The following is a 25,466-nucleotide window of genomic DNA, read 5'->3' on the forward strand; positions in this document are numbered from 1 at the left end:
CGCCCTGCCAGCACCCTCCTCCCCACACACATCAATGTACCAATACACACTCAGGGCCAAATTCTGCTCCTATATACCACGATAAATTCAGAGTCACTCCATTAACTTCAGTAGAATTACTCCAGAAGTACAGCAGAATAAACAGAATATGGCCCCAGACATGTAACTGACATGACCAGTGGTGAACTGGAGCCCGTTCGCACCGGTTTGCACCAGTTCGCATGTGAGGGACAACCGGTTCTAAAAGGGCTTCTAAATTTAACAACCAGCCATAAGTGGCGCCTTAGGCGCTGACTCTGTGGGTGCTCTGGGGCTGAAGCACCCCCGGGGAAAATTTGGTGGGTGCAGAGCCCCCACCGGCAGCTCCCCGCCTCGCGCCATGCCCCAGCTCACCTCCGCTCCGCCTCCTCCCCTGAACATGCCACCCCACCCTGCCTCTCCGCCACCTCCACCCCCTGCCTGGCTTCCCATGAATCAGCTGTTCACGCAGGAAGCCGGGGAGGGCTGAGAAGCAAGTGGCGTCTTCGCGCTCAGGCCCGAGGAGGCGGAGCGGAGGGGAGCTGGGGCGGGCGGGGGGGTCGTGAGGAGGGCCTCCCGCGCCGCAGCAGGTAACCCGGGGGGCACGCAGGGGAACCACTCACTGCCCCAGCTCACCTCCGCCTCCCTGGGCCTGAGCGCAAAGCCGCTGACTCCTTCTCAGCCTTCCCAGGCTTCCCGCGCGAACAGCTGATTCGCGGGAAACCGGGATGGCGGGGGCGGAGAAGCAGGGTGGGCCGGTGCGTTCAGGGGAGGAGGCGGAGCAGAGGTGAGCTGGGGCTGGGCGCGGGGCGGGCAGCTGCTTGTGGGGGCTCTGCACCCACCAAATTTTCCCCATGGGGGCTCCAGCCCTGGAGCACCCAGGGAGTTGGTGCCTAAGGCGCCACTTTTGATGTGATCAGTGGGGGGAGCAGCCGCTCCCCCTGTTCCCCCCCTTGCTATGCTAACCCGCCCCTAGGAGCCAGAGGGACCTGCCGGATGCTTCCCGGGAGCCGCCCCAGGTAAGCACCTCCGGGACTCCCCACTCTGGCTCTTAGGGGTGGGCACCCACTACGGTGGTCCACGAGACCCTCCTGCCCGGTTCTGGGGGCAGTCAGGGGATGGGGGGGGTGGATGGGTACCGGGGGGGCGGGGGGCTTCAAGGAACACGGGGAGTTGGATGGGGCAGGAGTCCTGGGGGGCGGGGGCGGGCCACGACCCCTTCGTGAGGTGAGGAAGGGAACCGGTTGTTACGATTTTGGCAGCTCATCACTGGACATGACTGTTTGTCACAGCTACATTTTGCCCTATATCTATTTTCTAGTATAATTGTTTTATGTCCCTGTTTGTAGCCCCTGACCATTGCAGAGTTATTTTGTGAGATTTACTCCCCAGCCACAGGCAAAGCCATTCCCCATGAGTAGTAAAATTTCTGTTACTCTCTTATTGCTAGCCTAGCTCCCGACAGCAGCGCGGTCAAGATGTGGCATGTGTGTCCATTGCAAAGTCCTTTGCTCATTGCTATACTCATGTTCTTCCCTTAGCTCCACAGCCTGTTCTTCAGCTCCGGGTAAAGCATGCTAATGAATCTTCACTTAGTGTCATGTGGATGACCCCTGTTGCAGAATGGGACAGTTATGTGGTTTCACTGGGAGACAGGGATCTTACCGTCATAAACAAGGCTCTTGTGAAAGAAGCTAAAGAATACACTTTCAGTGGTCTGGTACCTGGACGGAAATACACAGCTACAGTCACTAGCATTAGTGGGGATTTAAGCAACTGGACTTCAGTAGAGGGAAGAACAGGTAACACACTGTCAATCCACTTCTAATCCCAACTTCTGGTAACCAGCAATAATGACGTGTTGCTTTCTTTGTACTGAATTGTATTAAAGCAGTGTCCAGATGTCAACACCCTTGAACTTGTGTACATTTTCTTAATAGAAATGCTACATTTCTAAATCTCTTGTGTGTCTTGCAATATATCTCAGAACATCCAGTCTCTTTTTCTGCCATTTTCCATGGCTTTCTAAGATGGATATGTAGTTCCTGATGGAAAATGGTATCTAAAATGTTTCTGTAATGTCTGATCAATCTACATAGGATGAGGATAATAAGTCCTATTTTCACTTAATATCTTGGGGAACGTTAGCTTCCTGATTTGTTCCTCAACAGATGGACCATTTGGGGGGAAAAATGGGAAAGAATTGTTTGAAGGGGGACATTTCAAAGTTAGCAGACACAAAATGGAGGTGACCTTCAAAACATATTTTGAATCCTGCTGCCTTTTTGATTAAAAAAACCCCAGCTGCAACACGACCAAAATTGAAGTGACTGTTGGGAGTGCTTTTGTAAAAACCAAAACCACTACTTTTTTCTGCCTGTGTCTAAGTTTAAATCCAACCTATTTCTTTGCTATGCCTGCCTGATGCATTCTTTTGAGCAGGCAAGGCCTTAAAAATGGGAATTCCTTTAGGCATAGCACAGGATAAAAACATACTGTGAGTGCAGTTAGTCTAATTGTAGGCCCATAAGACTGAGCGTGTCCTTTTGTAAAGCTTAATAAAGTTTTATCCTTCCTTCCAAGGTGCAGAAGTCTTGACTTCAGCCTCCATTACTCAATTTTGTGATTTAAATGGCTAGGATTTAATTTCCTTCTGTTTCAGGCCCCTTCTCCTAGGAAAGGGTGTAGTGTCACAGTGCACTAATTGTGAATTCATGTGTGTGGACAAATCAGGCAGGAGTAATACACATTAGGCATTAAATTATAACTTGTAATGAGCAAACTCAAAAAGGTTGGAAGCTAGGTTTGGATGAGCGTCCCAGACCTCAGATTATCTGAACCTTATTTCAACTACCAGAACCTATTAGATTCATAGATATTAAGGTCAGAAGGGACACTATGATCATCTAGTCTGACCTCCTGCACAATGCAGGCCACAGAATCTCACCCACCCACTCCTGCAAAAAACCTCTCACCTATGTCTGAGCTATTGAAGTCCTCAAATCATGGTTTAAAGACGTCAAGGTGCAGAGAATCCTCCAGCAAGTGACCCGTGCCCCATGCTACAGAGGAAGGCAAAAAACCCCCAGGGCCTCTTCCAATCTGCCCTGGAGGAAAATTCCTTCCCGACCCCAAATATAGCGATCAGCTGAACCCTGAGCATGTCGGAAAGATTCACCAGCCAGTTACCCAGGAAAGAATTCTCTGTAGTAACTCAGATCCCACCCCATCTAACATCCCATCACAGGCCATTGGGCCTATTTCCCATGAATAGTTAAAGATCAATTAATTGCCAAAATTATGTTATCCCATCATACCATCTCCTCCATAAACTTATCGAGTTTAATCTTGAAGCCAGATATGTCTTTTGCCCCCACTGCTTCCCTTGGAAGGCTATTCCAGAACTTCACTCCTCTGATGGTTAGAAACCTTCATCTAATTTCAAGTCTAAACTACCCGATGGCCAGTTTATATCCATTTGTTCTTGTGTCCACATTGCTACTGAGCTTAAATAATTCCTCTTCCTCCCTGGTATTTATCCCTCTGATATATTTATAGAGAGCAATCGTATCTCCCCTCAACCTTCTTTTGGTTAGGCTAAACAAGCCAAGCTCCTTGAGTCTCCTTTCATAAGACAGGTTTTCCATTCCTCGGATCATCCTAGTAACCCTTCTCTGTACCTGTTCCAGTTTGAATTCATCATTCTTAAACATGGGAAACCAGAACTGCACACAGTATTCCAGTTGAGGTCTCACCAGTGCCTTGTATAACGGTACTAACACCTCCTTATCTCTACTGGAAATACCTCGCCTGATGCATCCCAAGACCGCATTAGCTTTTTTCACGGCCACATCACATTGGCAGCTCATAGTCATCCTGTGGTCAACCAATACTCCAAGGTCCTTCTCCTCCTCCGTTACTTCTAATTGATGCGTCCCCAGCTTATAATTAAAATTCTTGTTATTAATCTCTAAATGCATGACCTTGCACTTCTCACTATTAAATTTCATCTTATTACTATTACTCCAGTTTACAAGGTCATCCAGATCCTTCTGTATGATATCCCGATCCTTCTCTAAATTGGCAATACCTCCCAGCTTTGTATCATCCGCAAACTTTATTAGCACACTCCCACTTTTTGTGCCGAGGTCAGTAATAAAAAGATTAAATAAGATTGGTCCCAAAACCGATCCCTGAGGAACTCCACTGGTAACTTCCCTCCAGTCTGACAGTTCAGCTTTCAGTATGACCTGCTGTAGTCTCCCTTTTAAACAATTTCTTATCCACCTTTCAATTTTCATATTGATCCTCATCTTTTCCAATTTAACTAACAATTCCCCATGTGGCAAAGTATCAAACACCTTACTGAAATCTAGGTAAATTAGATCCACTGCGTTTCCTTTGTCTAAAAAAATGTGTTACTTTCTCAAAGAAGGAGATCAAGTTGGTTTGGCACGATCTACCTTTCATAAAACCATGTTGTATTTTGTCCCATTTACCATTGACCTCAATGTCCTTAACTGCTTTCTCCTTCAAAATTTTTTCCAAGACCTTGCATACTACAGATGTCAAACTAACGTGCCTGTAGTTATCCGGATCACGTTTTTTTCCTTTCTTAAATATAGGAACTATGTTAGCAGTTCTCCAGTCATACGGTACAACCCCTGAGTTTACAGATTCATTAAAAATTCTTGCTAATGGGCTTGCAATTTCATGTGCCATTTCCTTTAATATTCTTGGATGAAGATTATCTGGGCCACCCAATTTAGTCCCATTAAGATGTTCGAGTTTGGCTTCTACCTCAGATATGGTAATATCTACCTCCATATCCTCATTCCCATTTGTCATCCTACCATTATCCCTAAGAACCTCATTAGCCTATTAGAGACTGAGGCAAAGTGTTTGTTTAGATATTGGGCCATGCCTAAATTATCCTTAACCTCCACTCCATCATCAGTGTTTAGCGGTCCCACTTCTTTCTTTGTTTTCTTATTATTTATATGGCTATAGAACCTTTTACTATTGGTTTTAATTCCCTTTGCAAGGTCCAACTCTACTGGACTTTTAGCCTTTCTCACTCTATCCCTACATGTTCTGACCTCAATAAGGTAGCTTTCCTTGCTGATCCCTTCCATCTTCCACTCCCTGTATGCTTTCTGCTTTTTCTTAATCACCTCTCTGAGATGCTTGCTCATCCAGCTTGGTCTACAACTCCTGCCTATGAATTTTCCCCCCTTTCTTGGGATGCAGGCTTCCGATAGCTTCTGCAGCTTTGACTTGAAGTAATCCCAGGCCTCCTCCACCTTTAGAGCCACAAGTTCTTCAGTCCAATCCACACCCCTAACTAATTTCCTTAATTTTTGAAAGTCAGCCTTTTTGGAATCAAAAACCCTAGTCACAGATTTATTTTTGTTTATCCTTCCATTCAATTTGAACTGAATTAGCTCATGATCGCTTAAACCTAGGTTGTCCCCTACAACCATTTCTTCTATGAGGTCCTCACTACTCAACAAAAGCAAGGTGGTCACACCCCTTTGGGATTTTCCATGATGATGATGATGATATTTTTGGACTTACTGGAAGTAGGAAATACTGGAAGACCTGTGAGAAAGCCTGTATCTGTGAGACTCCCAGCTACAGCTGGCAAACCTTTTGCTGTGGGTGGTGGTGTTTTGGTGTGGTTTGTGTTTCCCAGATTAACAGGATTTAGGTGGGAAGGCTATGACAGATACAGAGGCAGCAGTGGGAGTGACCCATGTAGAGGAAGACACAATGAAGATAACTGGATGTGGAAGCTGCGGTATGTACATGATCCTGGAGGGGGTACCTGGAAAGAGTTTTATCTGCATGAAGTGCCATCTGATAGAGCTGATGGAAGAAAAGATACGAGGATTGGAGAGGCAGGTGGAAAGTCTGGTCGAGTTTAGAAGGGGGTCCGAGTGGATTATGCAAAAACATGAGGTAGCTGAAGGGAAAAGCTCAGACTTGCAGATGGAAGCAGGACTGAAGAATTCTGAGGGGAGACTGCTGGGTGAAGAAAATGGACAGTGGAAGCATGTGACTAAGAGAACCAGGCAGAGGAAAAGATGGGCTAGTGAAGGACAAACAGAGCTCAAGAACAGGTTTGCAGAGTTGGAAAATGAAGAAGGGGTTCAGCAGATGGTCACTGAAGGTGGAAGGGCAAGGAAGAAGAGAAGAGCGGCTAGTCCTATAGGAAAAGGGGAAGAGTCAATGGAGACCACCAAATATGAGCCCCAGGAGGATACAAGATGAGTTGAAGAGGATTACAAGGGAGAATAGGAATGGAAAGAACTTGCAGCCAGAGGGAACAGGGGATAGACCAGAGAATCGCACCGTCACCAGGAAAAGGCAGGTCTACGTGATCAGGGACTCCTTACTGAGAAGAATAGACAGGCCTGTAACCAGAGCTGATCCAGAGAATAGAAGGGTGTGCTGTCTTCCGGGTGCTAAGATACGGGATGTGGACCTGAGGTTGAAAAGGATCCTAAAGGGAGCGGGAAAGAATCCACTGATTGTCCTTTATGTGGGAACAAATGATACCGGTAGATTCTCACTGGAACGTATCAAGGGAGACTATGCCAGGCTGGGGAAGACACTTAAGGAAGTCGAGGCTCAGGTGATCTTCAATGGGATTCTGCCTGTTCCTAGAGAAGGGCAACAAAGGTGTGACAAGATTATGACTATCAACAGATGTCTCAGGCAGTGGTGCTATAAGGAGGGTTTTGGGATGTATGGCCACTGGGAGGCATTCATGGACAGAGGACAGTTCTCTCGGGATGGACTTCATCTGAGTAGAGAAGGAAATAGACTTCTAGGATGGAGGCTGGCACAACTGATTCAGAAAGCTTTAAACTAGGAATTTGGAGGAGATGGTTGGGAGATGTCCAGGTAATCTCCACACTGGATTTTAGCATTGAGAGGGAAGAAAACAAAGTAAGAAAGGATACAGCCGTGGGTAGGAGAATGGACATAAGGAGGAAGGGCAGTGTGGATACCAGTCCAATAGGTCATACTGGCTGTAGAATGTCCGTGCCTAATCAGGTAAAGAATGTGAGCGAGGCCAAACAGCAAAAATTACACCAATACGAGGAGCCTAGGTAACAAAATGGAGGAATTAGAAATACTGGGTGCAGGAAGTGAAACCAGATATTATAGGGATAACAGAAACATGGCGGAATAGTAGTCATGACTGGACTACAGCTATTGAAGGGTATGTGCTGTTTAGGAAAGACAGAAATAAAGGTAAAGGTGATGGAGTAGCATTGTATATCAATGATGAAGTAGAATGTAAAGAAATAAGAAGCAATGGAATGGATAAGACCGAGTCCGTCTGGGCAAAAATAACATTGGGGAAGAAAACTACTAGAGCTTCCCGTGTGATAGTACTTGGGGTGCGCTATAGACGGCCGGGATCTAAGTTGGATATGGATAGAGCCCTCTTTAATGTTTTTAATGAAGTAAATACTAATGGGAACTGCATGATCATGGGAGACTTTAACTTTCCAGTTATAGACTGGAGGACAAGTGATAGTAATAATAATAGGGCTCAGATTTTCCTAGATGCGATAGCTGATGGATTCCTTCATCAAGTAGTTGCTGAACCAACTAGAGGGGATGCAAATTGAGCACCACCCAGATTGAGCTCTGGCAAGCTGCTTAAGGTGGTCTGGTTGTGTATTCTGTTTATGTTCATCACTGGCAGTCTTGTCGTGCTATCAAAACTTTTGATGTCCATGTGCTCATTGGCCATGTTGCTGCAATCTTTGGTACACAGACTTCAGAATTCTTTGGTCTTCCATTCTAGTAATATCTCCATACCAAGAAAGCCACTGAAACTGCACCTGTGCTGTTGGAAGCGGTTGCTGGGCTCAGCTTCAAATATCCTCATTTCTGATATTGTCCTGCTACTTAATATGAAGCAGCTGACAAAGATGATGAGTACTGAAATGACCATCTAGTGTTTCTCAGCCTTCCTCAGTGCCCACATTTCACTTCCATACAATAGAGTTGGTATAACTTTGGTTCTGTAGATCGTCAGAAGCCTGATGGACTCACAACATCCCTACAGAAGGCACTGAAGAGCTTGAAACATGGCAACAGCTGCTGCTATATGTGTATCCACATCTTTTCAGCATCCCCCAGCACTGTCTGTGATGGCAACCTAAATATTTGACAGTTGCCACCTGCTCGATGTCCCATCCGGACAGGTTAACACTGAGCTGGTTGTAATCTGGAGTTGGAGGCCACTTGATTGTCATGGACAGAGATTTAGTTTTATCTGGATTAAAAATCAGACCCATGTGTGCTGCTTCTTGCATGACCAGCCCGCCCACCAGCTGCAACGATTCACCAAACTGAGCCAACGCAACAATGTTGTTGGTGTATTCAGGATCTCGAAGCAGAATATGGTGTTCAGCTCAACGCCACTGACAGCTGCCTCTTCAAGCTTATCCCTCAACCAATCAGTGCAGATATGGAACAAAGATGATGAGAGAACTCAGCCTTGCCAGAACTTCCCTGGCGATAGGAAACCATGCCGTGTGTCTGTCACCAACGCAAACACAGCTTTCCCCATTCCACTATAGCGCTCCCCTATCAATAACACTGTCTTTCCAGGGAGGCTGAGGTGCCTCATCCGATCCCTGAAAAATGCCCGAGGCCCTGAATCAGAGGCCTGATGGAAGACTGTGAAAAGCGCTGCACACAGTTTATTAAATTCAGCCATCTACTCAAAAGCTGAAATATCACTAGAAGAGCCTTTCGTGCAAAAATCAGGTAGAGCCATTGCAGAGCACGGGTCGGCCTGAGAGGCTAAGTTCCAATTCAAATCTAGACTTCCCCATACTCCAAGCCTGTCTGGACCCAAGATTTTGGTTCAGACCACTGAATAATCTAACCTAATCTGATCTGTTTTATCAATATGCCTAATCATGTTTATGATGACCAGTGCCATAGTATTTAGGCTCTGAGCTAGGTATAAAGCAAAATCTGTAGTGTGGATCTGAATTTTCCAAAGCTAAAAGGCTTTTAGATTGTGGAAGATTGAGTCTGACTGAACACTTATGTGAAAGCATTCAAAAATGAGTAACTATATTTTCATACTTTAATCAAACTTGGTCAAACCTTAAAAAGGGGTTCATTGGGTTTTTGTTAACATTTGGGCTAAATGTTCAACTCCCTTTTTCTATTGTCTGAACAAGTTCACCCACCCCTATTTATTTTAAAGGTAACATTTTGCTACCCCTCAATCCATCATTAAATGTTAGAAGAGTCAATGCTATGAAATTCTTCTGAAGGAAAAGAAATTCAAGTGAGACTAGAAAGATTATATGTCCCAGTAACTCAGAAAATTAAAGTGATGAAAGGTGTTGCCTTAGTTAGATCTTGAGCATCTATGTAATTGGTTTGCCACTGGCTAGGAATGGGATGAGCTCTGTGCAAGTTCAGTAGTCATCACAAACACAAATGACTTCTAAGTCATTTGTTTTTATCTGAATGACATTTATAAAATGGGATTCCCTCCAGCCCTCCTCTCTTGAATCATTTTGGGCTGATTGAGGAAAGCAAAGCCTGGGAGACCTTTCTGTGTAGTGCTAAAAACCAGGAAGCCCTTATGGGTTCCCACAAACCACAGTCCATCAGACAGGAAGCAGGTCTGGGAGTCCACCATTAGTTTATTTTTAGTCCTGTTGAGTCTGCTTTTTTGATGCACTTCCTCAGTGTGACTAAACTCTGTTTGGGAGATTTGTTTGTTTCTGTGTACTTACACCGTGACATTCTCCTTTATAGTGCCAGCTCAGGTGACTAGCCTGCATGTGACAAACCAGGGGACAACCAACAGTTTGTTCACCAACTGGACAAGGGCGCTGGGAGATGTAGAGTCGTACCAAGTGCTGCTGATTCACGAAAATGTTGTCATTAAAAATGAGAGTGTTTCCAGTGAGACCAGTAGATACCACTTCCACTCCCTGAAAGCCGGAGGACTCTATTCCGTGGTCGTTACCACAGTTAGTGGAGGGATATCGTCCAGACAGACGATTGCAGAAGGGAGGACAGGTAAGGAAGGGGAAGGAAATGTTCCACCATATCTGTGTAAACTCCCATAAGCTGAACTCATTTGGAAGGATGGTCTCATGGTTAAGTCAGTGGACTAAGATTGGAAGATCTGGGTTCTGTGCCAGACTCCCATGCGTGGCCTTGCACAGGTCATGCCTCCGTTCCCTAGCCTCACAGAGTTGTTGTGAGGAAAAAGTGTTTGTTGGTCATTAGATACTCCAGTGATGGGAGCCATAGAATTCTGAATCTTTCATGAGCAATAAAGAACAACAACAGTTTCTCGGATATTGAGCTGTGTGGGGAAAAATTGCACCAAGTTTTTGTGAATCTGGCAAAACCCAAACATTCTGTGATTTGACCCAAATGTTTTTCATGAAAACAACCCGTGATATTTTCAGGTAAAATCATGAAAAAACTAACCAGTGAGAAAATAGCACTGAAAAGTTGGGAAGCTGAAAACATTTCTTAATGTTTCCTAATTAATAGTGACCATGACAGAAAATGGGTCAGATCCTCCCCTGGTGTAAATTAGCTTAACTGCAATGGACTTTAGTGGAGTTATGCCAATTTGTGCTAGTAAGGATCTGTCGTAATAAAGTTATTTAACTCCAGAATACTCCTGATCATTACCTAAAATGTCACCAGTTCTGGCAGGGTCAAACACACTGGCACATCTTGCATCACTGAAAAGAACCAGATCAATTTTGTACCTATTTTTGGCCACTAGGGGGTAGAAAACTCTTGATAATTAGAAATAAATCTTTGCATTGGCCTCAAAATGATAAAGGTATTTGTGGTTATTTTTATTGGTGAGGAATAGCACTCTAGGATCATAGCTAACACTCTAGGATATTAGACGTGCCATCAGACCCTTGACCTCACCACCATAGACAATAACTTCACTGTCTTTGTTCAGAAACTCAGATGTTTGCTACTCACTTGGAGTGGAAGGCTTTCTGATGCTAAATAAGACATCTCGCCTTTTTTGTTTTGCTTGATCACATTCCACACATTCCTGCTGCCCTTAACAATTGGAATAAGCTATTTAAAACTTCTTTGCTGCTTTTTCCTTTTGTTGCGCAGTTCCTTCCAGTGTGAGCGGAGTAACAGTGAATAATTCGGGACGGAGCGACTATCTCAGTGTTTCCTGGCTACCAGCAACTGGAGATGTGGATAGTTATTTGGTAACACTTTCTCATGACAGCCAGACGGTTCAGACTCTAACCATTTCCAGAGCCCTCAGTGAATGTTCTTTCAGCAGCCTGGTTCCCGGCAGGCTCTACAATGTGACAATAATCACAAAGTGTGGGAAGTATGAAAATCATTCCTTCAGCTGGGAACGAACAGGTAAAGGGGACAGAAAGAAAGGGGACTGTGTGTGGATTCAGTCACACACATCTCCCATGTTCAATCCTTTGCGATGATCTGTGCTAGCAGTAATGGCTAACCAAAACAGGAGCTAGATTGGAAGATCAAGTCCTAAAACTACAGTGCTTAAGATTGAGGGCCTGCTTTTCATTTATGACTGTAGGACTACTTTACACCACACTGACAATGTAAAGTGGCCTTAGCATAAATGAGAATCAGACCCCCAATCTTCCTCACATTTCAGTCAGTGACAAATCCACAATTAAGTTCAATGCGAAGAGGATCTGGCCCAAAGCCTCACTGTAACCAAAGGAGGATTGGGAGTAAAAAATGTGAGTGCATAGGAAGGCCATCCTTAGCTAGAATAATTTGTGATCTTCTCCAGGGCAGTAATTTTGACCCCAACATAAGTGAGGGGATAAGGAGCTTTTGCTTCTGTGAAAGGGCGAAATCTAGTACAAATTTGGCAGCCCTCATGGTGAGCTGAGATTAAATGACAGTTTTGACTCAAGCACTTTGTTCCCCAGACCCTGTAAGTTGGCCCTTCATGTACTATCCTGTGCAGTAGGGGTCCAAAAAAGGCAAAAAAATGTTCAGATACAAATAGAATGGAATGGAAAGTGATACTGGAAATAATATAATGCCATAATATAAGTGAACTCCTGCCTTTATTTCTGGACATGCTATCTCAAAAAGGATATAACAGGAATAGAGGAGAGCCAGAGATGTGTGACAGAAATGATCCGAGGTATGGAAAAACTTCCATCTGAAGAGAAATTTAAAATATGAGGACTGTTTACCTGAGAGAGAGCAGAGGAATAAGGGGGGACAAGATAGAGATATGCAAAATAACCCCCTTTCTCTTAATAGAACAACAAGGGGACAGTCAGTGAAACAGAAAGGTAGCAAATTTAGCACTAATAAAAGGATATACTCTTTCATACACTGCAGAGTTAGCCTATGAAACTCATTGCTATATGATAACATTAAAGCAAAGAGTGTAGTAGGATTCCAAAAGGGATTGGACTTGTATGTGGATAACAAGAACAGCCAGAGTTACAATAGCAAGAATTAAAACAATCAAACCCCACTGTTGGAAGGGATCAGCCCTCATGTTTCACATCATAAGCCAAGCCCTAATTAATGGGAGTTAGGAAGAAATGTTCCCAATGGACAGGCTATTCAATAACTGCCGGCTGCAAGGGTTTTTGCACTTCTCTCTGAAGTATCTGATATTTGACCACTGAGCTAATCTGGGTATGGCAGTGCCTGTGCTCAGTTACCTTTCTCTGGATATTCTGTGTGACACATTTATTGTTTCAGAATCCCTAATTCTTTGCCTGTGTTCTTTTCTTCCCCCCTTCCCTGCCCCTCCCTCCCCCCAGTACCTTCAAGCGTGCAGGGACTTACTGTCAGCAATTCAGCAAGAAGTGACTATTTAAAGGTGTCCTGGTTACATGCCACTGGAGATTTTGACAATTATGAAGTGATCATCAAGAACAACAATGACTTCAACCAAACAAAAAGTGTCCCCAAGGATGAAAATGAATGTGTGTTCACTAAACTGGTCCCGGGGAGGCAATACAGCGTAACTGTTAGCACACGGAGTGGAAAATATGAGACTAGTAAAAGGGTCAATGGCAGAACAAGTGAGTAAATACCCTGGAGAACATCCCTGGAGTTCTGATTGGAGGGAGGGCATTTTTATTTACAGTACACAGGTGAAAAGGAAGTCTTGTTTTACCATCTGATGCTGATAGCTTGGCTCTTCAAACGTGTGTCGCTCTAAAGATCAAAGGAGGCATCTAGGTTACAATAGATGTCTAAGTCAAAGATATGCAGAAAATTAAAAAAAAATACGTGTGTTTAGGGTTGTAAACTCTGAGATAAAATATAGCATATTTAAAATCAAAGTTGTACAGTTTTGCCATGTCAATCTGTTATTTATGTTTTAAAAGCAATGACAACAGATATAGAATCTCTCTCTTTCATGTGACAGGCTGGAGGTGCAGAAAGAGAGTTATCCATGCTTTTATTCATTTATTTGTTGTTTTATTTTTTGTATTGTAGTAGCTCCTAGAAGCCCTAGTCATGGACCATTGTGCTAGACTCTGTACAAACACAGAGCAAAAAGATGGTTCCATTAGTTTCAATAACATTTTGCATGCTAAGGTTTACATCACAAGAGGTATGTCAAGTCACGTTCCTTGGCAGTGGTCAGAATAACAATGACCTGAAGAGTTTATTTGCTATTCTTTTCTATTGTGTTTTCAGTGCCGGAGTCAGTGAAGGAACTGACTCTTAGTAACAGAAGCACTGAAGACCTGCAAGTTACCTGGTCAAAGGCTGAGGGGGATGTCGATCAGTATGAGATTCAGTTACTTTTCAATGATATGAAGGTCTTTCCACCCATTTTCCTTGGAAACACCATTGAGGAGTATAGGTTCACAGCTTTAACCCCAGGGCGCCTGTACAAAATTCTTGTCTTGACAATCAGTGGAGACACACAACGTGCCACTTTCATAGAAGGACTGACAGGTAAGAGAAAACAGCTTTTAAAACATGGTTTCGGGCTTCTTCATTCCGGAGAGCAAAAAACTGGGAGTTCAGCAAATCCAGACTGCGTCACAATCATACTTGAGCTCCTTAGTCTACAATGAACCCAGCTGTAATACTGTCAGAGAAATGCAAGATGTCACTGAAAGCCACATCAATACTTCAGCTAAACTGAGCTTCCCTTAATAAACAAATGTCACAATCATCCACTATCATATAAGTGATGGATGGTAGTGTGATTTCTTGGTTAGAGGAGGGCATTGGGAGTGAAGATTTCAGATTTCTTTTATGCCCAGCTCTGCCACTGGTTTGCTTTGTCACCTTGGTGAAATCACTTAACATCTCAGTCAGCTCCCCAATTTACCATCTGTAAAATAAGTATATTACATAACTACAAACAAATTGTGACGTTTAATGCATTATCATCTGTAAAGAATTTTGAGATTCTCAGAAGAAAGATCCTTGTGTAATATTATCTGCAGAATATAAAGGTATCTAGACAAAGCAACGATAACAGTATTTTTTTATTTTCTTTATTGTCTCTGGAAAGATATAGCATTCTTCTTATGAATAAAGAGAAAGAGAGAGGTACGGTGTTGTACATTGCTAGGGCACAATCCTGCAAATACTTACACACATCTGCAGCTTCACTCACACAAGTAGTGGGACTACTCACAGGAGTAAAGTTACACATACATGTAAGTATTTGCAAAATTAGGCCCCTCATGAGTACAATAGTCTCTTTTCCTTTTGTACTTATTGCTGATGTAGACTTCAGAATTGCATTTGCTGCAGCTACAGACATACCAGTATTTGAAATATTTGATTGGAATGAAAATTTCTGAGCTGGGGTTTCCATCTTTCTGGTTTTTTTCCCCAGCTCCAAGTGCTGTCAAAAACATTCACGTTTCAGCCAATGGGATGACAAACAGCCTGAGAGTGAACTGGACTCCTGGAGGAGGAGATGTTGATTCCTACACAGTGACACTATTCCATCAGAACTATCAGCTTGATTCCCAGACTGTCTCCAAGCCTGTCTATGAGCATACCTTCAGCAAGTTAGAAGCAGGGGAGCAGTACCGGGTTGTGGTACAGTCTAACAGCGGCACCCTGCACAACAGTTTAACGGCTCTCGGACGTACAAGTACGTTTCTTAGTGGAAAAAGGGCAAAAAGTGCCATACGTTCCCATCAGATTAGTACTATTTTATAACAGTATTTTATTATTTGTCTATATGGTGTCCCAAAGTGTCTGGGGAGACTCAGATGTGTAAGGAGATGGGTCTCTGTCACAAAGAGTTTGAAGGCTTGATCCTGCAAACCTACCAGGTAGTAATTTCGCTGGTGTGAATAATCACATTGGCGTCAGTGGGACTTCTCATGTGGGCAACTTTACTTGAGTAAATATTTGTGAGAATGGGCCCTCCAATCCAAACTCTGCCATGGGATCTGCTAATGCAGCCTCTTATGCCTGCCTGGAATTCCAAAGGAGCCGGTGGGACTCCACACAGTGTGCTAGCAGAGCCCACTGCATGATCAGGGGCTCCCAGACAATGGAAGAGATGCAACTCAATATCATGATTTAAATCCTCTTCCTCTTTTTGTGTGAGCCTGTGTTTTGCTTTGGGACTGGGCTTTTGCGGGGAGTAGCCCTTGGCTAAGATGTTTTCTGTCATCCCGTACTTGCCTGTCTTGTCTATTATTTTGACAGTTTTGTTGTTTCTTTGCGTTTTAATACTTGTTTATATTCCTTTGAAACCTGTGATGGTTTTTCAGCTATTTATACACACTACACACTACACTCACACATATCCTCTTTGTAGTATAAAAGCTAAATAAATTCTCTCTCTTTCTGGTCTTTCTGGTCCTTCAATTTTTTTTTTTAAATAGCCCTCTCCTGATCATCCCTTTCTCTGCTGTCCCAAGCACCATGACTCTCTGGAAACCACCCCACTACACCTCCTCTTATCCATTGCTTCCCCAACCCAACCTTGGCCTTGGTGTGCTTTAGCTACTTTACACACTGGAGGAAAAAGGAATGTAACCTGAGGCCAAGGGAAGGGTTGTAAGTGTCTCAGCCAGGGACAATGACTGCTACAACAAGAGGGTGAGAATGCAATATTGGAGAGTAGGCAGCCTAGTCACTACTTTGGCCCCAGCTTTCATACGATCTTTTATTATTTCTTAGATATGACTATATAAACAAGTATGCAACTTTTGTTAGAACAACATTGAATAGTCATGGGCTGGAGTCTGCTTTATGAATTTATGCTCCATGGAGCAGAGAACGGGGGAGAGGAGGGGAGGAGATTACAGTTCTCTAATTCATTCCCAAGGGGCTGTCTGCCAGCTGCGGGTAGCCAGAGCACAGCACACCCCCTACACCTCCCTTCCACCCTCCAGCCACTAGGAGTTGTGGGGAGTTTGTCCGAGAGCTGGTTTCTCTGCCTGCTGGGGTCTCTCCCATGCTGAGGAAATTCAAAGTTGGGGAGGTGCAGATGACATATAAAGCTATAAAACTGTATCATTTAGTGGGTTAGCCAGCCTTCCAACATTGCATTCCATGCTCTATACGCTCCCCAAATATTATTTATTTTAATTTTTTTTTAATAAATGTGTGTAATTCTATATAGGGCAGACGCAATGAACAGAGATGCGCATAACAGGCAACTTTTCGAATGCTGTGGGAGTGTTGCACACAGACTGTGAAAGCGAGGTGTTTAGCCATTTTTATGAAGCAGAGTCTAACAGAAATGACTTCAATGCACCACTATTGGTAGAACAAAAAAAATCTGTCTCTTTAAACCCCGTTTAATCTAATCTACAAGTTCTTAACCATAATTTATGTCATGACTGCATGGTACGTGGTGCAGAGTTAAGGTTGTTTTGGGTGCCCTACTGATACATTTCCATAGAAGAACATTCATACTCCTTTTTTTTTAAGTTTAACCTTCACTTTGAATTTCCAGGAGGTATAATGCCTGGTTTGGAGATAATTACAAGATCCCTGTAATACATCTTACCCTAAATTACGGAAAGTAGTTTTTGGGTAGGAATTCTGTCTGTCTGTCTGTGTGCACGCAAATACACACATACACCACATGCGTCGGTATGAGCCGACACACATAAATATTTTTCACAGTTAATTATGTTAATTCACAAACACATATTAAGTGATACAAAATTAACCTCACAATCTCTTTAATTGTTGTTCCCAGTTCCATCCTCTGTCCAGGGTTTATTTGCAGATCATGCCTACAGCAGTCATTCCTTGTTAGTGACCTGGCACAGTGGTCCTGGAGTGGCTGAGAGATATGACATCCTGCTTTTGACTGAGCAAGGTATCCTTCTGAGCAATAAATCAGAGCCAGCAACTGCTAAACAGCACAAATTTGAAGATTTAATACCAGGCAAGAAGTATAAAGTGCAAATGTTGACAGTCAGCGGTGGGCTCTTCAGCAGCCGAGCAGAAACCGAAGGCCGAACAGGTAGAGCATTTCAGCATTATTTACAGTATCTGCAGTAAGATATGGGGTGAATATAATGATTCATTCAAATATCTAGTTATCCAAAAAGCTCCAGTAGGAACCAGTCTCCTTGAATCAATGCATCGTTTTTCTGAGATACGTTTAATGTAAAAAATTGAAAATTGCTTACAAAGGGGTGTGGATTTTCCAGGTTGTTGTGAAAGGATCAGTAGCCTTTGGCACGCGGCCCATCAGGGTAAGCCCCTGGTGGGCCAGGCCGGTTTGTTTACCTGCCGTGTCTGCAGGTTCAGCTGATCGCAGCTCCTACTGGCCTTGCTTTGCCGTTCCAGGCCAATGGGGGCTGCAGGAAGGGTGGCCAGCACATCCCTTGGCCTGCGCCTCCACGTTGGCCTGAAGCGGCGAACCGCAGCCAGTAGGAGTTGCCATCGGCCAAACCCGAGGACGCGGCAGGTAAACAAACAGGCCCGGCCTGCCAGGGCTTTCCCTGATGGGCCACGTGCCAAAGGTTGCTGATCCCTGTTGTAGTGCATTGTATATTGAAGCAGAGAGTTGAGGAGTGTTGCTATAGTTAAGAATCTCTCTGCATGTCCATTATATAGCCATGTTAACTCTTTCTATTGTCTATCCTTAAATTCACTTGGCTTATATAGGATCCTAGCCCCAACTTGAATACAAATATACTGCCAGTGTTGCCAACCTTTTCTCAGGCAAAACTTCACATTGATGTTAAAGAGAAGTTTTGTGTGAGTCTAGACTGGAGGATTGAGCCCCTTGGTTATCATACATATTACATGTGTGTTGCTAAATGGCATCTATAACTTACAAAAGTTTTCATCTTGTTTCTGGATGTCATTGTTTTTGTGCTTTTACGTTATATGAATGTAGTTCTCAGTGGCTTAATAGAAACTTCTTCTAGTCATAAGTGTCATTTTAACTGAGATTTAGCTTAGTTACTAGAATCTCTGACATTTTCTCCTATATTTATCCCTGTTTCCAGTCCCAGCTGCTGTCACAAATCTGAAGGTCACAGAAAACACCAATGGACGCCTGTCATTCAGCTGGACTACCTCCCAGGGAGAACTGGACTCCTATAATATCTTTCTGTACAATCCAGACAAATCCCTCCAGGACAGAATTTCAGGAGACCAGAACCTTCAGCAGTGTTCTTTCCAGAACTTGCGGCAAGGCAGGATGTATAAAATGGTGATTGTTACCCACAGTGGAGAGCTCACAAATGAGTCATCCGTATTTGGAAGAACAGGTAGGAGCATCTAGCAGGATAATCCATCCCCAATGAAATCTTCCTTAAGGACATCGGTGAGCTAATCTAATAGCCAAAAGCTGGTACTAGAGTCTAGTAAAGCTGTTAGAAGTATCCAAGCTGTCTTTATACATCAAAGGCATTATCTAAAAGAAAGCTAAATTCTAAATTATGTGACAACTGTTTTCAGATAATAAATAAGTAAATATTGTCCTAATTTATTATCTGCGGCCCAGTGGTACCTAGGTTTCCCAATCAAGGGCAGGAGCCCTATTGTGCTAGAAGCTATATAGGTATAAATAAAAAGTCAGTCCTCTGCCCCAAAGAGCTTACAGCACTGGTTTATGATAAGATGCAGCAAGTGGGCAAAACAAACGGGGAAGGGAGAAGACAAGGTGGCTAACAGTGAAATGAAAAAGCTTTTCATGATTAGCACTAGTTTCAGCTTACCATTTGTCTACCCACTGCCAGGTGGCAGGGTGTTGTAGGCATTTGTAAGAGCTATGTTACTCCCCAAAACCTCCTCTAATCTCCCACTACTCCCCCTCCTCCTCTTCCCTCCCCCCTTCCCCCCCGATACACACACTGAAATTCCTGAAATTTGTTTCCTGTTTTTTGGCCACCTGTGCTATGTATATCTAGATCTTTATATGGCCACTATCACAGCACTACCGTAGCACTATTCTTCCCCAAAATGTTCAGTGTGTAGTAACTGTGTACCCTCTCTTTCAGTTCCAGCCCCAGTTATTCATCTCAACAGCTCCAACAGAAACATGACAGGCAGTCTGTGGTTCACCTGGGGACCAGCATCAGGAGATGTAGACTATTATGAACTGAATCTTTATAACCCAAATGGCACACAGAAGGAAACAAGGCATGGGAAAGACCTGAGAGAGTGGCATTTCCTGGGCCTAGTTCCTGGCAGAAAGTACACCCTGGTTGTAGTGACCCACAGCGGTGACCTGACCAATACAGCAAAGACTGAGGGAAGAACAGGTAAAGAACTGCAGTGGCTTTTTGCCCCCAACTGTCAGAATTTACAGCAGTTCATTGATATGTGATGGATTTATTCTGAGATAAGATTTTTATTGCATGAATTACTAAAGGCATAGAAAAGTACAAGTAAGACCATCATAAATAGTATTACATTAATGGCAGGAAATAAATCAGAGTCCGACTGGTTTATTCGGTGTCCTGTTTCTTATCAATGTTACTGTGCAGAAGCCGGAGAGAAATGAAGAAGTCTAAGATAATGGCTGTTTTGTCTCACACACCCATCCTGTGTGCAAATGTCATGAGACTTTTTCTTTTCATTTTGCCCCTTGTGTCTAGCACCCAGTCCTCCTAGTGCTGTATCATTTGCTGATGTTGCAAACACCTCCCTGTCAATCACCTGGCTGGGTCCCCCAGACTGGACGGATTATGATGACTTTGAGTTGCAATGGTTCCCGAGAGATCCCCTTACAGTCTTCAACCCGTACAGCAACAGCAGATCAAAGGGACGCATCATGTATGGCCTTCGACCGGGGCGGCTCTATAATTTCAGTGTCAGGAGCGTCAGCGGCAACACCTGGAAGACATACAGTCAATCACTGTCTGGAACTGTGAGAACAAGTAGGAACCCATTTGTTATTGAACCCTTATTGCTCATCTGGAGATGATGCTGAAACAGTACGGCCAATGAGTTAAATCTTACCCATCCCAATCAAGCATTTATTAATTTCTACTAGTTGATTCAAGAATGTCTGGATATGGAGTCAAGTAGAAATCAAAATGTTCCTTTGTCCTGCCCTACAGCAAGTATGTAAAGATTAGAAATGAACACAAGCTGCAAAATTCAGATCCAGATCAAAACATTCCTGAAATTCTGGACTATTTGGTTCCAGGTTTCGATTTATCATAGAATCAGAAAAATGTAGGGTTGAAAGGGACCTTGAGAAGACATCAAGTCCAGCTCCCTGCATTGAGGTAGGACCAAATAAACCTAGACCATCTCTGACAGGTGTTTGTCTAATCTGTTCTTAAAAACCTCCAAGGATGAGGATTCCACACCCTCCCTTGGAAGCCTATTCCAAAGTTTATCTAACTTTATGGTTAGAAAGTTTTTCCTAATATCTAACCTAAATCTCCATGATGCAGTTTAAGCCCATTACCTCTTGTCCTATTTCCAGTGGACATGAAAAACAATTGATCACTGTCCCCTTTATAACAGCCCTTACCATAGTTGAAGACTGTTATCAGGTCCCTGCTCAGTCTTCATTTCTGAAGACTAAAAATGCACAGGTTTTTTTTAACTTCCTCAAAGGTCAGGTTTTCTAAGCCTTTTCTCAATTTTTGCTGCTCTGCTCTGGCCTGTCTGCTGATTCAGATCCAAACGTCTTTGAAGTTCAGGATTATTTAGATTCTGAAATTTGGAGTGGGTCCATCAAGATATTTTGAGCAATCAAAAAGGAAGTGTGTTCCTGGGGCACAAGAAGGCCTTGGGTATAGTAGATCTGAAAAAGTAAAGTCAAAGAGTTCCTTTCCTCTTAATAGCTGTTTGTCAATGTTTGTGGCTTCCACCCATATTTATCTGAGTCCAGCTGATCTCATTAACAGTCTGATGAGAAGACTGCCCTGAAGTGGACAGAATAGCTAAACCATGGGGAACATTTTGGACCATACAGTAATCTGTACTTTGGGTCATATGTTGTACTCACATGGTGTAACTAAAACACATATTTTGCACAGTGAAATACATACTTCATAGACATGCCCTGTTGAGATGGACATTTCATATGTTACACAGGAAACCAGATTCACACATAGTTCATGTGACTTTTGTCCTCTCAGCCTTGAGAGGACTGTGTTGTGGTTTCCATTTCTGATTATTCAGCTGAACTACTAGTCTTGTGATAAACTGCAGATTCGAACTGCTAAATGTAGACTAGACGGCCTAAACTTTCATTTTTGTTTCTTTGCATGTTACACCTTGAAAACATTTTAAGTGGCAAAATAGCAAATTTTTGCCACTTGAATTCAAAGTGCTAATTGGAGAAGTAAAAGGACAGAATAAAGATGTTAGCTGCTATGCTTCTTCCCCTAATCACATCAGGAGGCAGTGAAACTGCAGCAAAAAGTCTTATTAGTGATAAGAAAAGGAGTACTAGTGGCACCAGCTACAGCTCACTTCATGCTCAAATAAATTGGTTAGTCTCTACGGTGCCACAAGTACTCCTTTTCTTTTTGCGGATACAGACTAACACGGCTGCTACTCTGAAACCTGTTATTAGTGATAGTGCCATGTAGAGGGGTAAGGGAAATAGAAAGGGCAATTCATATGCAGACACCATATAGCCCTGTTAGCTTTCTTCCATAAAAGACCTGCAAAACTGGGCTATGTTTGCAAAGGAGTTGGGCCCAGGGGGTGGATGAGAGCAGCCATGAAAAAGCTATGCTAAGTGACATACATAGAGAGAGAGATATTTGGTGAAAATTTTGGTCTATACTTTGGGGGGGGGGGGTAAGTGTGTACGTGAGTGTACATACACACACAGAGTATGGGTCAAAATCTTAACCAAAAAAATTAACTATGTACTCTGTGACTTCTCTCAGTGGAAATTCATACCTGATATAAGTGGGTGGAAATCACAGGGTCACATTCTAGAAGGAAAATACTGGTCACTTTTGTTCCTGCAGAGGTCTGTGATCAGTTTGTTCCTTGCATTGATTTTATGCTGGAGGGAAATGTAAAGGCCTTAACATTATGGGCATGTTTATTAGGTAGGGTCACCGTACTCCTTAGCTGATACTTTGCAACTGTAAGATGATTTGTTTCAAAAAGAGTGATCCAGCCAAGATTTTCAGAAGTGACTGATGGTTTGGGATGCCCCAGTCTCGAAACTTTTTAAGTGGGCCTAATTTTCAGAAAGTGCTAAGCACCTACTCTCTGAAAATCTGGCCACTTTAAGGTGGCAGAAGTTAGTACCTATAATTATTCATCACTTTTGAAAAATTTGGCCTTTTTACATTTAGCATCTCAGAGGACAACAGTGGTTAGACCAGAGGTCGGCACCTTTCAGCACACAGCCCATCGGAGTAATCTACTGGCGGGCTGCGAGACATTTTGTTATGTTGACCGTCTGCAGGCATGGCTCCCGCAGCTCCCAGTGACTGCGGTTTGCCATTCCTGGCCAATAGGAACTGCGGGACACAGGGATGTGCTGGCTGCCACTTCCCACAGCTCCAGTTGGCCAGGAACAGCAAACAGCAGCCACAGGGAGCTGCGGGGGGCTGTGCCTGCAGACGGTCAATGTAAACAAAATGCCTCACGGCCTGCCAGTGGATTACCCTGATGGGCCGCGTGCTGAAGGTTGCCAACGCCTGGGTTAGACCTTTTTCCAAGTATTATACAAATGTTTTTAGTTGTTTGGTTTTTGGTTTTGGGGTGTTTTGTTTTTTTTTTTACATGCATCTCTAGCTTTTCACCTTGAAAGTTAGAGTTTGACAATGGTGCCTTGATTTAATTTCATTTTTGTGCTGTGTCAAAATGTGTTCCTTTAATTAGTTCCTTTAATTAGAACTTTTTAAATGATCTTATATTATTTACAAAAAGAAAAGGAGTACTTGTGTCACCTTAGAGACTAACAAATTTATTTGAGCATAAGCTTTCATGAGATATAGCTCACTTCATCGGATGCATTCGGTGGAAAATACAGTGGGGAGATTTATATACATAGAGAACATGAAACAATGGGTGTTACCATACACACTGTAACAAGAATGATCAGTTAAGGTGAGCAGGAGAGTGGGGGCAGGAAAAACCTTTTGTAGTGATAATCAAGGTGGGCCATTTCCAGCAGTTGACAAGAACGTCTGAGGAACGGTGGGGGAGGGAAGGGAATAAACATGGGGAAATAGTTTTACTTTGTGTAATGACCCATCCACTCCCAGTCTCTATTCAATCCTAAGTTAATTGTATCCAGTTTGCAAATTAATTCCAATTCAGCAGTCTCTCATTGGAGTCTGTTTTTGAAGTCTTTTTGTTGAAGAATAGCCATTTTTAGGTCAGAAATAGAGTGACCAGAGAGATTGAAGTGTTCTCCGACTGGTTTATGAATGTTATAATTCTTGACATCTGATTTGTGTCCATTTATTCTTTGACGTAGAGACTGTCCAGTTTGACCAATGTACATGACAGAGGGGCATTGCTGGCACATGATGGCATATATCACATTGGTAGATGTGCAGGTGAACGAGCCTCTGATAGTGTGGCTGACGTGATTAGGCCCTATGATGGTGTCCCCTGAATAGATATGTGGGCACAGTTGGCAACGGGCTTTGTTGCAAGGCTAGGTTCCTGGGTTAGTGGTTCTGTTGTGTGGTGTGTGGTTGCTGGTGAGTATTTGCTTCAGGTTGTGGGGCTGTCTGTCTCCCAAGATCTGTGAGAGTGATGGGTCTTCCTTCAGGATAGGTTGTAGATCCCTGATGATGCATTGGAGAGGTTTTAGTTGGGGCTGAAGGTGATGGCTAGTGGCGTTCTGTTATTTTCTTTGTTGGGCCTGTCCTGTAGTAGGTGACTTCTGGGTACTCTTCTGGCTCTGTCAATCTGTTTCTTCACTTCAGCAGGTGGGTATTGTAGTTGTAAGAATGCTTAATAGAGATCTTGTAGGTGTTTGTCTCTGTCTGAGGAGTTGGAGCAAATGCGGTTGTATCGTAGAGCTTGGCTATAGACAATGGATCATGTGGTGTGGTCTGGATGAAAGCTGGAGGCATGTAGGTAGGAATAGTGGTCAGTAGGTTTCCGGTATAGGGTGGTGTTTATGTGACCATCGCTTATGAGCATCGTAGTGTCCAGGAAGTGGATCTCTTGTGTGGACTGGTCCAGGCTGAGGTTGATGGTCGGATGGAAATTGTTGAAATCATGGTGGAATTCCTCAAGGGCTTCTTTTCCATGGGTCCAGATGATGAAAATGTCATCAATGTAGTGCAAGTAGAGTAGGGGCATTAGGGGACGAGAGCTGAGGAAGCGTTGTTCTAAGTCAGCCATAAAAATGTTGGCATACTGTGGGGCCATGCGGGTACCCATAGCGGTGCCGCTGATTTGAAGGTATACATTGTCCCCAAATGTGAAATAGTTATGCGTGAGGACAAAGTCACAAAGTTCAGCCACCAGGTTTGCCGTGACATTATCGGGGATACTGTTCCTGACGGCTTGTAGTCCATCTTTGTGTGGAATATTGGTGTAGAGGGCTTCTACATCCATAGTGGCCAGGATGGTGTTTTCAGGAAGATCACCGATGGATGGTAGTTTCCTCAGGAGGTCGGTGGTGTCTCGAAGATAGCTGGGAGTGCTGGTAGCATTGGGCCTGAGGAGGGAGTCTACATAGCCAGACAATCCTGCTGTCAGGGTGCCAATGCCTGAGATGATGGGGCGTCCAGGATTTCCAGGTTTATGGATCTTGGGTAGCAGATCGAATACGCCAGGTCAGGGTTCCAGGGGTGTGTCTGTGCGGATTTGTTCTTGTGCTTTTTCAGGGAGTTTCTTGAGCAAACGGTGTAGTTTCTTTTGGTACCTCTCAGTGGGATCAGAGGTAATGGCTTGTAGAAAGTAGTGTTGGAGAGCTTCCTACCAGCCTCTTGTTCATATTCCGACCTATTCATGATGACAACAGCACCTCCTTTGTCAGCCTTTTTGATTATGATGTCAGAGTTGTTTCT

General features: G+C 43.6%; 1 protein-coding gene across 3 annotated transcripts in view; it reads left to right on the top strand.

Annotated features, from left to right (window-relative positions):
* PTPRB (protein tyrosine phosphatase receptor type B) overlaps positions 1-25,466 on the top strand; it is a 102,784-nt gene that overhangs the window by 48,996 nt on the left and 28,322 nt on the right. For 2 of the 3 annotated variants that reach the window (XM_073327788.1, XM_073327790.1), the window contains 10 exons: positions 1,560-1,820; positions 9,829-10,095; positions 11,179-11,442; positions 12,849-13,112; positions 13,738-14,001; positions 14,900-15,163; positions 17,237-17,506; positions 18,504-18,767; positions 19,500-19,763; positions 20,100-20,381. In XM_073327788.1, the coding sequence (XP_073183889.1) occupies positions 1,560-1,820; positions 9,829-10,095; positions 11,179-11,442; positions 12,849-13,112; positions 13,738-14,001; positions 14,900-15,163; positions 17,237-17,506; positions 18,504-18,767; positions 19,500-19,763; positions 20,100-20,381 (2,664 nt within the window). The remainder of the gene's footprint in view (positions 1-1,559; positions 1,821-9,828; positions 10,096-11,178; positions 11,443-12,848; positions 13,113-13,737; positions 14,002-14,899; positions 15,164-17,236; positions 17,507-18,503; positions 18,768-19,499; positions 19,764-20,099; positions 20,382-25,466) is intronic. The other variant, XM_073327789.1, reaches the window with a different exon arrangement.

Source organism: Lepidochelys kempii, chromosome 1 (assembly GCF_965140265.1).
Source record: "Lepidochelys kempii isolate rLepKem1 chromosome 1, rLepKem1.hap2, whole genome shotgun sequence".
NCBI classification, from domain to species: Eukaryota; Metazoa; Chordata; order Testudines; family Cheloniidae; genus Lepidochelys; species Lepidochelys kempii.